Source organism: Urocampus carinirostris, chromosome 16, assembly GCF_059441175.1.
Source record: "Urocampus carinirostris isolate Australia breed hairy pipefish chromosome 16, RoL_Ucar_1.0, whole genome shotgun sequence".
Classification (NCBI taxonomy): domain Eukaryota; kingdom Metazoa; phylum Chordata; class Actinopteri; order Syngnathiformes; family Syngnathidae; genus Urocampus; species Urocampus carinirostris.
Window position 1 is genome coordinate 10887019 of NC_142364.1, and position 14172 is coordinate 10901190.

The 14172-nt window shown below is 38.9% G+C and overlaps 1 protein-coding gene across 1 annotated transcript; it reads left to right on the plus strand.

Annotated features, from left to right (window-relative positions):
• Positions 1-1827: 1827 nt before the first annotated feature.
• LOC148350275 (serine/threonine-protein phosphatase 2A 55 kDa regulatory subunit B alpha isoform) lies at positions 1828-13915 on the plus strand. The gene is made up of 10 exons (XM_088320264.1): positions 1828-2088; positions 4825-4893; positions 6103-6200; positions 7990-8155; positions 8213-8325; positions 8390-8567; positions 9733-9897; positions 9964-10133; positions 11188-11279; positions 12157-13915. Exons 1-10 carry the CDS (start codon positions 2082-2084, stop codon positions 12434-12436), a joined length of 1338 nt encoding a protein of 445 aa, XP_088176390.1. The 5' UTR covers positions 1828-2081; the 3' UTR covers positions 12437-13915.
• The last annotated feature ends 257 nt before the right edge of the window (positions 13916-14172 follow it).

The following is a 14172-nucleotide window of genomic DNA, read 5'->3' on the forward strand; positions in this document are numbered from 1 at the left end:
GCTGCTATAGCGCGCTGACGTATCTCGTGTTCCATGCCCCTTTTGGTCAATGAAATTTGGGCAGGGTGCTCTTCCGGTTTGTAATCCAATGGGACTATTTAGCGCGCGGCTGCCATCTGCTGGTGATTTGGATGGAAAGATTGATAAGGGAAGAGTAAAATAAAACTTTCGTTTCATCCGTCCCTCCATCCGTTATCTGCACAAGTGGCATGGATTTTTCAAAGTGAAACCACATCAAGTTTATGTTTCATATTTTTTGAACGAAAGGATTTATCATCAAACAATAATAAATTATTAAATCATAATAATAAGTGGAGTATTTTCTTAACTGTTTTTGGTGTATAATCTACTAAACACTTTGAAGGGGTGTGTTTGAACAAATAGCAGTGTCTGCTGTTGACTGTACAAACTCAAAACTATTTTACAACCGTTATCTGCACTGCTTATCCTCAGCAGGGTCGCGGGGGTGCTGGAGGCCATCCCAGCTATCTTTGGGCAGTAGGCAGGGAACACCCTGGACTGGTTGCCAGCCAGCCGCAGGGCACACAGAGACATACAATTTACTCGCTTATTCACACCGAGGGACAATTCGGACCGGCTAATTAACCTGACATGCATGTTTTTGGAATGTGGGAGGAAACCCACGCAAGCTCGGGGAGAACATGCAAACTCTACATAGGAGGTTCGATCTCATGACCTCAGAACCGTGCCGCACATGCGCTAACCACTGCGCTGTCGTGCTGCCCGATTTCAACTCAATGCATGTTAAAAAAAAAAATTTTATTTTTTGGGGGGTTGTGGTTTTTTATTATTTTTTTTGGGGGGGGGGGGCGTTTTGGAAAAAGCAACTGCAGGAAAATCCAAAACGATTTGGTGTTTGGAGACTACAGTAAGATTTCACTACCTGTATGGTTCCCTGTGTGTTCTTTTTTTCTTGTTTCTTGTTTTTTTTTCTTCTTTCTTTTTTTTCTATTTCACTCGTTTTGCTTGTGGTTTTACTTTTTAAGTATTTTTAATGTATTTTCCTTTTCTTTCTATGTATTTTATTCCCTTTTTTCTTCTCGTTCTTTTGTTTTTCATTTTTGTAATTATTTTTCCTTTTATTATTCTGTTATATTTGTTTTCCTTTGTCTCCCCCCTCCCCTTGATTTTCTTTTTCCTAATGTTTTTCCTTTTCCCATTTTTTTCCACATTTTCTTGTATCTCTTTTTTCTTTTGTGCATTTTCCCGCTTTCTTTTTGTAGTCTTCTTTTCCTCTTTATTTTCTTTTTTTCCCTTCCCCCCGTTTTTTTCTTTGTGTTTTGTTTTTGTCATTTTCTTTCTTATTTTTTTTTTCTTTTTTATTACTGTATTTATTATTTTCGTCACGCCCTATACGTTTTCTTTTTGTCTTTTTCTCATTTCTTTTTTTCTTTCTACTCTTTTTTTCCCCTTTTTCCTTTCAAACATTGTTATCAACGACAGTATAAAAATGTCATTCTACTTGTCAAGATGTGAAGAAACTACTATTGCTTTTTTATTTTCTTAGTTCTCTTTTGCTGTTGGTGTTCAGCGTGTAACGGATTTGTGTGTTTTTATCTTATACAGTTCAGTATTGTCACTTTGGATGACGTCATATTATTGTGCAATTGTTTTTTTTTTATCTTTGGTGACACAAAATACAATTAAAAATAACAATGATGAAATAGGAAACGAAAGTTGTCGATAGAGAGAATCAATAAAAGGAGATTCAATAAATCACCAATAAATCGTCATTTGCTCATTTCATTGAGTATTTTTATAGTATGCGCGCGCATCTAATAAAAAAGGCGTTTAGGCCGGGTGGGGGCACCGGGCTGGGGAGGGACGAAGCCAAGCTAACGCTGGCGGGGCCCAACCACGACCAAGACCAGAACCGAACTCGTAGGATGCTAACCTGAGTCCATAACCCAGCCATTGTCCATAACAGTTCGCCGAACCGGGGTGGTTCGGATCTCGGATCTCCATCACAAGGGAAACGCTTCGGGTTACGACGCGTGGGAGGGAGGAAGGAGAACCGCGTTGGAGTGAAGCGAGGCGAGTCTCCCCCAGTCTGTCTCGTCATGGCAGGTAACCGCTTGCACCGGTTCCCAACCCGTTCGGCCCACCCGAATCTCTCCCCACCTTAACCTTTACAACCGGATGCTTAGTCGTGCGCACGCCCTGCTGCATACACCGGTTCGGCTACAGCTAGCCGAACTTAGCCACATGCTAATGCTAACAAGCTAGCTAGCTCGTGATAGAACTCCCGCAGCGTCATGGCGGGTCCAGCCCGAATGGTCCCGACGAGTGTTATAACATTCTTTTACAGCCAAGAACGAAACCAGAACCGAAGCCATATATACTAGCTTCTCGTCGTGCACATTGCGCATGCTTTAGGCTAACGCTAGCTTAAACTTTGACATTGAGCACATGCAGCTCGCTTATTTACCGCACTGCTATTTGAAATCAATTTTGAAATTGTGACGCTGCATAATTTGGAGTCCGAATATTTCTCTTCCGGTGACTTTTTGGAATATTTAACTCGCGATTAATGACACGGTGACGTCATGAATTGCGTGTAATTTAGCATCCTTTAAAACGAGGTGTGTCGTTCAATAGATTGGACCGAATTTCGACTGTGGTTTTATTTATTTTGTTGTATTTAATAATTACAAATGAATATATTTTTCAGCTTTTATTCTGATCTTTTTTTTCTTGATTTGTGTGAGTCACGACTCACCCTTTTAATACGTGAATACGGACGATGATGACTCATAAATTGCATCTTTTGTTTTCTCAAAGTCTTTTAATTTTTGTTGATTTGTTTGTGTTTTATCCTGAAAATAAATGATGTATTTTGTTTGTTTGTTGTACATGATTCAATTGTTTGTTTGTTTGTATATGATTCAGATTGAATCGTTTCTTGTACATGATTCAATTGTTTGTTTGTTTGTACATGATTCAAATTGAATCGTTTCTCCGGCGCCGTCACGAATGGCAGCCACTCCAGCAGCTCCCGTGTTATTTTCGATTGTTCTCAGTTATTTTCGATTGTTCTCAGCTTAGGGATGCTGCTGGAAAAGTGAATTTCCCTTCGGGGATGAATAAAGTATCTATCTATCTATCTATCTATAGAATTAACCTCCATATTTGGTCACAGAAATGTCCTGGAATTTGTCAAACAATACTGTGAATTATGTAATTCAGGGATGCACCGAAATCAAAATATTGGTCCAAAAATGGAAAATTTGAACCGCTTAGCTAAAATCCGAACAAGAGAGAGATGAGAAGAATGACATAAAAATATTTTGCGCATAAAAATGGAGGTAGAGCGCTCATCTTGGGATCAAGAGATGGCAGGTTCGATTCCCGGCTCCTCCGTTTTATATATCGAAGTGTCCTTGGGCAAGACACTGAATCCCTAATGCCCCCAATAACAGGTCAGGTCAAGTCATTTTTATTTGTATAGCCCTTAATCACAATTAGTCTCTAAGGGCTTCACAAGTTATTACATATAAGAAGTTTAGGTTATTCGTATGCTATAGAGTAGAAGTGAGTTTTAAGCTTAGATTTAAACATTTCCACTGAGGTTGCAGATCGGATCTCAGGGGGAAAGTCGGCACTTTGCATGGCCGCTATTAGTGTGTGAGTGTGTGTGTGTGAATGGGTAAGTGTGAAGCACATTTTAAAGTGCTTTAGAAGGTCTTCATTGTGTTGAAAAACGCTATATAAATGCAGACCATTTACCATTAACTGATATTACTAAATGCTAAGTTTTTCCATTTATGAAATACTCATAAAACAGGCATGTCAAGGGAGAGTGTAGTATTTACTGCCTCCTAGTGGTACAACAAACTTAAATTCATTAATAAAACAAAAAACGAACATTGATTTGAATACTGGGCCAAAATACATGAACTGTCATACCAATGTTTCTATTTATAAACAATCATAGGTCAAAAATATTGGTATCTTTAACTGGAAGACGCCATCTAAAAGACTCATCCAGCCACCACACTGCAACACAGGGCCATCTAGTGGTCGAATATTACACACTGGGGTTTTAAAAAATCTAGTCACTCCACAAAGTACTGTAGACGAATTAAAAACTGTTGAGCTATTAAAAATGTAAATAACGCAATCAAGTTCAATTTACTTTGAATAAAGTTGGTTAGAATATTAAATAGCTTGTAGAATTCTCCCTCGAGTAGACGAGGATTAATAAAGCATCAAAAAAGTTACACTCCCATTTTCACCAAAGTAAAACTAATTATGGTAAATTTAACTCCCACAGTTCATAGCTTACTACTAGCCAATGGAGTTTGGAGACTTTAGCCAAAGATAGTCTCACAAAAAACTTCAGGGTTGAAAAGATTGAATGTCATGCACTTTGTAATGAATTAAAACTACTGAACTGTAGATAGTTGGCATATAAACACTGGCCAAAGTCTGGCACTTTGCTCACGAAAAATTGGAAGCACAGACACTCATTTACTTCATAGGAGATGTCCTTTTGTTTAAAACTTCTCTTTTGACCACCGTCCCGTTTATTCTTGCGTGCAAAATGAAAAAATAAGCACTGGTTTCGTGCACTGAATGACCCCTGATTGCAAGCTAGCTTCACACGTCTCACCTTCGACATGATGTCATCACAACCTCGTTCTTCCTTTTTGGTTTATTTTTTTATTTTTTCGGTCAGAAACCTTTTCAGTGTCAAATTTGGTGCATCCCTGATTGTAATGATGAACAGCAATTTCTTTATTTGAATCATTCTTTATGATAATCCGTCCCATTGACTTTTTCTCTCTTTCTTGGAACATTTAGGAGCTGGAGGTGACCTGCAGTGGTGCTTCTCTCAAGTGAAAGGAGCCATCGATGATGATGTGGCTGAAGGTATCCTTTTTCATTAGATATATTATAAACAGCCGATCTAACTAAAGGTTGTTGTTTTTATAAAATCACAAATTTAACTCAAGTGCTAGACGTTTCTAATGGGAAGTGTTGTCCCAGCCAACTTTTGCCATTTGGACTCATTTTTGAAGGCCTACAAACAATTCAGCTCTGTATATAGGCATTGGAGGCATCAAAAAAAAGCTTGAACCCTTATCGTTCATTACGAAAAAACATGCTTCTAGCTTTTACCATTGTAAACAGTTTAAGGTTGCTTAGTTTTTAAAAAATACCTGTGTCCAGGAAAACCTCTGAGAAAATAGATTTTTGTAAAACGATGCATTCCAAGCAGACCCCTTACTCTGGTGCTTTTAATTTTACGTTTTTGATACATTCAATATATAAACGATGCTTTTCATAAGCACAACGGGACCTTTGCTTGCAAAATTTAATTTAATTGCAAAAACACTGCGCGCTGAATGCATGAACTTTGCAAGAACTGTACAGCCCCTGATGTTTCTGGTGATACAATCACATGATTTGGGTCGTCATGGCGATCACAGACATGCACTTCATATCATCTTTCTCTGTCCCACCAATTGGTCATCTTTTTTAGAAAGAATAAAAATTTGAACTGTTAACAGTCTGTACTTAGAGCTTCGTGTTTCTCATCACATTGCGCCTATTCGACAAATGGGCCGGCACCTACACACTGCCATGCGGTCTATGCAGGAACGAAACTAGGCACTAAGTCTTCCCAAACGTCTGATCGAAGTTACTCCTACCATCTAGTTGTGATTATCATACTGAAATCATTCCCAAAGGCTTCATACTTGCTGATAAGCTGCACCATACTGTTTAGAATAGTTTTAGTATTCAGGGACAATGCTTCTGAAAATGTATTTATACATTATGGCACTGAAATTGGCTAGATGTTTTGTTTTTTGATTTGCTCATTTCTCACCATTCGCCCAAACCGAAACTCAACAGACTAGAATGGCTCTTAAAAACCGATAAATAGAAGATCTAACAGTGTTGTAGTTTTTATAAGATCACAGTCTCGTTAATCGTCCTATTGATCTAATATTCCCATATGGCCCATCTTTTATTATCATGACCTGTTTGAAATTTGATTTTGAAAGGCCAGGATAATTATCATCCGTAAGAAATTGACCATAAATAAAATATCTTTGTTGACATTTTTCTTTCCAGCTGACATCATCTCCACGGTTGAGTTCAACCACACGGGAGAACTCCTGGCCACGGGTGACAAAGGTGGGAGGGTGGTCATTTTCCAACAAGAAATCGAGGTATGACATTTAACTCCACTAATGATCTACCGTAGCTTTCCGGGATACGGTCTCCCCTCCTCACAACGTGTGGATTAAGATTTTTTTTTTTGCCTTCCGTTACAGCATTTTTCGTACTTGTTCAGAATTCATGTAGAGATATAACGAAGTTTAAATTTTAAGTTGCCTACTTGTTATTGTTCGATGTCTTGTCAAATGCTGATCTGCTACTGGTTTGCATCAGGGTGTGGTCAAGATGCGTATCTGCTTTTGGCAGAACCTCCCATACTGCCTTTCTCCCTTTATTCAGTTCAGAAATTCGTGTGCGTTGTAAAAGACTTTGCCAGTCAACGATCCATTACTGTTTTTTTCTTGTACTGCATTTATTGGCTCCAGGTCCCAAGGCCCAGAGTGATGTTAAAGGGAGAAGGAAAAATGTGGTAACCATGGACCTAAAGCGTGATATAATAAGAAGTAGGAAAAAGCCAATAAAATAGTTATGCTAAAGAAAGGAAAATTTTGAAAATAAGTTTATATTTAAACCCGCTGTCTCTCTTCCTTCTGCATCTACCCCTTACTCCACTGTACTGGCTCAAGTCATGTCGTCCCCAACTTAAATCAAATTACATTTTTCCTCTTATATTTATTTGTTATTCAATTATATGGACATATATTTCACATAAGTACAGGGTTCCTGTGGATAATAATAAGGCCTTAATTGGCATCAAAATATCTTGGATCCAATTTCGAAAGTCTTTAAAATGTCTACCTATCCATCTACCTTGGTCAGATCCCTCAAGAGGGGTGACCGATAGCAAGACAAACACGTACAATAACAAAGAAAATAAAAAAGGGAAAAAAACACAAACATTTTTGGACCATGGCCAACCCAAATGCCCAAACAAGTTAGGCACCTAAGTTGGTCATGCTTTCGTCCCCCTAGATGAAACGGGACACAAGAAAGTGGCCATGCCACTCGGGTCAGGGTGACACAACACACTCTTTTGTACAACGGCAAGGCCTGACAGCTTTTACTGGTTTACCCCTGCCGCATCATAGAGGTGCCCTACCCATCCCTTAGAACGCGTCCAAACATCCCACTATCCTTTTACAACACCTCTCCACTAATTCCTATCACCAACAAGAGCTCTAGCTTCCACCTTAAAATGTGACTACATAATAAGATTTTTATGTGTTTGAACTAAAAATATTTAGTAACATTTATCAATCGTCTTTTTTTAAATAATTCACTGATTGCGTGGCAACAATAATGTAACTATCAAAACGATGATGTGGTTTCAGTCGGGTCTTTCAGAGCAGATTTACATCGTGGGTCTTTCCACAATACACATAGCAACTTCGGACAGAGATGTTTAATTTCGTCCATGGAAGTGTCTAAATTTAATGAACAGTGGCTGTCCGCCATTTTGAGAAACTGCTTTATAATGTGTATGAAGTACAATGTATTGTGTGCATGAAATGTTTTTATTTTATTTTATTTTTTCAAATTAAGTTTTATTTGTTGACTACGTCTTAAATTTTATTTTAAAAGACAATTTAAAAAGTGTTGAATTTAACTTGCCTTAAGATGTAGGAACCCTGAAATAATACTTACCATATAGTATATTTTATATTACTGTTTTTATCTGTGGCACAATCAGCTACTAGGTGTCTATCACCCACCATACAGCAATTCACATTGCAGTTCCCACCTCGGGAAAAAAATCATGTTGTACCCCTTGGGTTTGATTGAATTTCCCTTATGTCACAATTCAACTTTCCCCAATGGTTTTTTTCTTTTACATTTCAGAATAAAAGCATGCCTCAGTTCCGCAGCGAGTACAACGTCTATAGCACTTTCCAAAGTCACGAGCCCGAGTTTGACTACTTGAAAAGTTTGGAGATCGAAGAGAAGATCAACAAAATTCGCTGGCTTCCTCAGAAGAACGCCGCTCAGTTCCTCTTGTCCACAAATGGTACTTTTGTCCTCTGGGGAAATTATTGAACGGACGTTAATTGCATTTTGTCTTCAGATAAGACAATAAAGTTGTGGAAAATCAGCGAACGGGATCGGAGACCGGAAGGTTACAACCTCAAAGAAGAAGACGGCCGATACAAGGACCCCAACTCGATCACCTCGTTACGGGTCAGTCTGCCTAATTGGTAACAAAATGGCCGCCTCCTTGCTGATTGCTCGTTGGTGGCCTCAGGTTCCGGTTCTGATCCCAATGGACCTGATGGTGGAGGCTAGCCCCCGGCGGGTGTTTGCTAACGCGCACACCTACCACATCAACTCCATCTCCGTCAACAGCGACAACGAAACCTACCTATCTGCTGACGACCTTCGCATCAATCTTTGGCATCTGGAGATCACCGATCGAAGCTTCAGTATCTTTCTCGTTTTCAGTTCTTAAATGGTGCAAGGAATGTGTATTTCTGCATCAAATCCCCATCCGATGTTATCTGGAATCAAATCATATTCACACAAATGAAAAATAGTGTCTGCCATGACTTAAACCAAGCAAGCATTTATAGGTTTCCATATTTTGATGAGGATAGCATGCCAACAATGACACAAAAAATCCATTACTTGTTCCTCCCTTTTCTGTTAATCAAGACCAACAGCATGCGCGATTGGTTTAAAGCTGGTAGCGCATGAAAGAAAAATCCGTATAAGTCTGGATGTTCATTAATTGGCAGTCAGCGAGGTTGTCTACAAATGTAGTTTGGCACAGGAATATGGGTTTAAATTACTGAGTCTGCTTGGATGCAGAGGTTTCGGTTACTTAGTCCTCCCCCTTCTATCATTGTTTGCAGGCTATCATCAAAAATGGCAACCCAAAATGTTTTGTAGGTTTTAGTTAAATTGTTATTAAGAATCGGTTTGAAAAACTTGTAAATGTCAAGCTGGTTTTAGTTGAATTGGTTTGAGTGTGGTTTCCATTAATGTTTGAGTCTCTTCGGGCCGAGGATTGTTACTTATTCCTCCCCTTTTGCTCATTGGCTGCATCCTTGTTAAAAGATGGAAACCTTTAAATGTTTGGATTCTTTTGGTCAAAACTATTCACTGAGCAATTTAAGTCAGGTTTAATTGCTTTTTGAGTCTCCAAACGAAGAGTTGGTTCTGTTACTTATTCCCCCCTCTTCTGTTATTGTATGCCATCTTCATGAATATATGGAAACTTGTAAATGTTTGGTTTCTTTTAGTTTAAGCAGACCTTTTTTATCTGTGATTTTTCAAAGGCCGATTGTTCAGTTATTGATCCCCCCTCTCTCTTACGTCATTGTTTGCATGCTATACTCATGTGGATATGGAAACCTCTGAATTTTTGGGGGCTTTTAGTTCAAGCGGACATTTTTTTTTTCGTTCGTGTGTTTTTTACAAAAAGCAGAGGGGGATCAGTTATTTATTCCCCTTTTACAGAACACATTTGATGGGGATTTTATGCAGAAATCCATATATACTTTTCATCACACTGCATTTTGAGTTTGGTGAACTTTTGTTGATATTTCTGTGGGAGACGCGATTCGTCCTTGAGCCGGCCTTCTCCAGATATTGTGGACATCAAGCCGGCCAACATGGAGGAGCTGACGGAGGTTATAACGGCGGCCGAGTTCCATCCTCACCAGTGCAACACTTTCGTCTACAGCAGCAGCAAAGGAACCATTCGCCTCTGCGACATGAGGAACTCGGCGCTTTGCGACAAGCACTCCAAACGTGAGTGAGGAACGACACCAGGCCGCCATCTTTATAGGAGATAATATCTGGAATTTGTTCTTGCAGTTTTTGAGGAGCCGGAAGATCCCAGCAATCGTTCCTTCTTCTCTGAGATCATATCGTCCATCTCTGACGTGAAATTCAGCCACAACGGACGCTACATGATGACCAGGGACTACTTGTCTGTCAAGATTTGGGACTTGAACATGGAAAACAGGCCCGTGGAGACATATCAGGTGTGTTCACATTTTATCTGGGTTTCAGGGGAATATTTATTAGTACAGTAGACCCCTGGAATGCGACGTGTCGTTCTGAGGTGGGGATCATAAAGTGAAATTGCATTAAAGAGGGGAATAGAATCCTATGCTAATTAGTTAATGTGCGTTCCAGACCCCATGCACCCCAGATAAAAACATTGAGATAACTAAATGGTAGACATTAAGTTCTACTTATGTGTAATTTATTTGTATATGACTACAAATAAATATAGGAAAATGAAATATTGTGTTCCTTGGGTGTGACGTGACTTTAGCTTTTCAAGTAGAGTAGAAGGTGGATGCAGAGGGGGGAGCAAAAAACATTTTTAACAATAGTCCTGTTCATCGATTGGTTGCGACCATGCAGCTCAGCCATGATAGAAATTTGTCTGGGTTATTTATACCTCTTAATCATTGCAACCTTTTGTTTCTTGGGTTATCATGTTTTTGCTTCTCCCTTTAGCATCACTGAAAGCCTTGGGACCAGTAGCTAATAAAACGGTACAAAAAATACAGTATTGTATTGCTAAAAGTCTTTATGAAGACAAGATTTTGAGCTGAACTAAGAGAGGAATAGTCCTTGTGGGACATCGTTTAACCAGTAGCATGTTGGCATTTTAATGATTCTGTGACGCAAGCGAATAGACCAGCATTTCATATGACTTTGATCAATAGCAGACAGGCTTTATAGATATGTTACTTATCCTATTCACTAACCCTGTAAAGTAAGTAAAGCAAGATATATATTTTTTAATGTAGTAAAGTGGGGAATATGCTGTTCAACGGGGCTGAAAAAACACAATATTCCACACTAGTGTAAAGGAAAACATTGTGAGAACCGGTTGCTGTATCCTGAGACTGTATATCGGATTATTTGGCTGCTCTGTTATTGCTTTTTGCTTATTTTTTTTTTAATGTGAGACTGGGATTGGATTATATGACCATGAGAGAATTTCATATCTTTATCTATATAATTTTTACCTTCCTACCAGACCTTTGGTACAATTTTCACCCACCCTGTTTGCCTTTTAAGGTTCACGAGCACCTGAGGAGCAAACTGTGCTCACTTTATGAGAACGACTGCATCTTTGACAAGTTTGAATGTTGCTGGAACGGAAACGACAGGTGATCCCATAAGACGGTCATTTTCATGATTTTTTTCACATCGACAACTTTATTTTCTCCTGATAGATTTTGGCTCTGGATCAGTTGTCACAAAATTACTGGAGGATCATTGTATTTTGCACAGATAAAAGCTTTCCACTGTTCTCAATTATCTTTTTTACTTCACAAGATAATTTAAAAATTATTATTATTAATTTATATTTAGAGTTGATGAAAAGAACATCTGAAATAGTTGATTGAATAATAAAAATAACAAAGATGTGAGTCGAAAAATCTCTGGACTATATGGCGCACTTTCAAAAATATTCCTGTTTGAATTTTTTTTTTTTTTCATTTATAAGTACGGCCAGACTATAAGGCGCATGAACTAAAACTGCAGTAAAATGAAGGTTTGCATTAAAAAATATATTTTTAAACTTTTTTTCATTATTTAGCGCCTTACATGGCTGCAAGGCCGCTATTGGGAAATGGGGAGCACATTGTAAAGCGCTTTGGGAAGTCATTGACTTGTAAAGTGCTATATAAATGCAGATCATTTCATTTCATTCATAGAACATAAATATTTATGTAATCTTGTTTCTCAACTAAAATGAAGTTACGACGTAAATCCATCTCAAACATTAGTGCATGAATTGGTCCTTGATTTTGAGCTGTAATGTTTTTTGATGCGTGGCAAAAGTTGTTCTGTTGCTCTGCTGAAGAAAATATGAGACGCTGGCTGGAGATGAAAGAAGGCTCATTGACTCAGCTCAAGTGGGGAAGGGGATTTTTAGTCAAAATAATATAGGAGTCGATGCACAATCATCTTCTTTCGATGTTTAATCCCAAACCCTCCATTAAATGGTTGTAATCCCCTTCTGTTTTTATTTTTTTCTAGCGTGGTGATGACGGGCTCTTACAACAACTTCTTCCGGATGTTCGACCGGGGCCAGAGACGTGACGTAACTTTGGAGGCGTCCCGAGAGAACATCAAGCCCATGCAGGTGCTGAAACCCCGCAAGGTTTGTGTGGGCGGCAAGCGCAAGAAAGACGAAATCAGCGTGGACAGTTTGGACTTCAACAAGAAGATCCTGCACACCGCATGGCACCCGCAAGACAACATCATTGCCGTGGCAACCACCAACAACCTCTACATATTCCAGGACAAGGTCAATTAACGTGAGCAATTTCGGTTAGAGTTGCGGTGACTAGAGCCGCCTTGACGCCTGGGGGGCCTATGCCGGGGTGGTTCGAGTCCCGGTTAACGCAGACGAGCAGAATCTCGTCCGTCTTGCGTGATTGGACGTCTTTTCGTTCCAGACGGAGAACGAGGAAGTCTCATTCTTGCCCCACCTGGTGGCAACTGCCTTGTGTTTTTGGTCATGTGCCATTTTTTTTTAGGTTTTGTTATATTGCCCCAACCTCTCCTGAAGTGGGTTTACTAGATTTATTTTTTTAATCTCCTTTTGGCTCTGTGAATTTTTATTATGTTTCTTGTCCTGTGCCATAGTAGTGTTTCATTTTCCGTGAGAAAACTGCTAGTCTTTTTTTTAATAACTATTCCTTGGCGCACCGGATTATAAGGCGCACCCCTCCCAAAAATGGTCTATTGTCATCTGTTTCATATATAAGGCACACTGGACTATAAGGCACATGAAATGATTGATCAGACGATAAATGTCACTGACCAAAACGATAAAACATTGCATGCAATGGGACTGGAACCCAGGTTGCGGCGATGAGAGCGTTAAAACCAAGTGGTATAAGGAAAGGCACTCGATTTTTATTTCATCACACTATTTTTTTCCATGGTGCCAGAGACGAACGTTAAAGAATGGGAAAAAAAACAGTCGTCATGAAAGATAGAAATAAACGCAAATAAAGCACAAAAAGGTATACAACTCTTTGTATCGGATTAAGGATCTAACTTTGCGTTTACTTATATCTTTATATCTAAAATTAGTGGGATTATGCGATGAAATCAAATGCCTTAACATAGGTCACTTATGTCACTGGTGGTCCAGTGGATAATCGTTGATGCTATCACCGCTGCGACCTGGATCAGATTCCCGACTTTGATTGATAGATAATTGCACAAATACGGTCGAATATCGTATAAATACTGTATGCAATTTGGATCCTAACCACTGTCCTTTGCAGTATATAAAATGCAACATGGTGTAAGACCAATTAAAGGTTTTAGGGTGTGCCTCATAGTCCCGACAATAGGGTCAAAGTATGTGCGGTTACCCTTTTATGAAATGATCTATACTGATAAAGATTATTTGTTTCTCTTTTCAGATTTTAATCATGCACATCATGTGAATACAGAAACATTATAAGAGGACAAAAGTAAAAAGGATCAAATTTATGTTGACCAACTGAGAATAAATAAGATTCAAAACGGTTGTTAATTCCTATATCAAAAGGATAATTCCGTCCTGTGTCTCAAACTGGACCTGCAGCCATTTTGATTTTTGTTTCTTCAAATTTTATCTTTTTGGGGAATAAACGTATCGCCGCATCGGATTTGCACCGAATCGAATACTTGTTTGTGTTTGTCCAGGCGAAGTAATCACTTTTATTGGTGGCATTTCATTGATTCAAATAAAACAAACTGCTACTATGAATTCCGATGATGGGCTGCAATACAGTTACATGGTGTCTGTGTCTTCATTTTCCGAGCCAATGTCAATCTTTTATTTTAATGTAATAATTTGAGACTTAACACAGCAAGAATTTAACGGCTGTAGACATCCCCGGTATATACGGCTATATGCTTTTGTATTTCTTGCTTGTCGCTAACTCTGTTTCCATGGTTATCATGTTTTGCTTCATTTGTTTCATAGCTAAACAAAATCAAGTTAAATTCTGGACAGGACAAAGAGAGAAAAACATTGTGGGAGGTCAATCA

Coding starts and splice junctions, on each gene's coding strand:
- LOC148350275 (XM_088320264.1), top strand. Junction 6,201..7,989: donor TTTTCCAACAAGAAATCGAG/GTATGACATTTA, acceptor TTTACATTTCAG/AATAAAAGCATGCCTCAGTT. Junction 8,156..8,212: donor GTTCCTCTTGTCCACAAATG/GTACTTTTGTCC, acceptor TTTTGTCTTCAG/ATAAGACAATAAAGTTGTGG.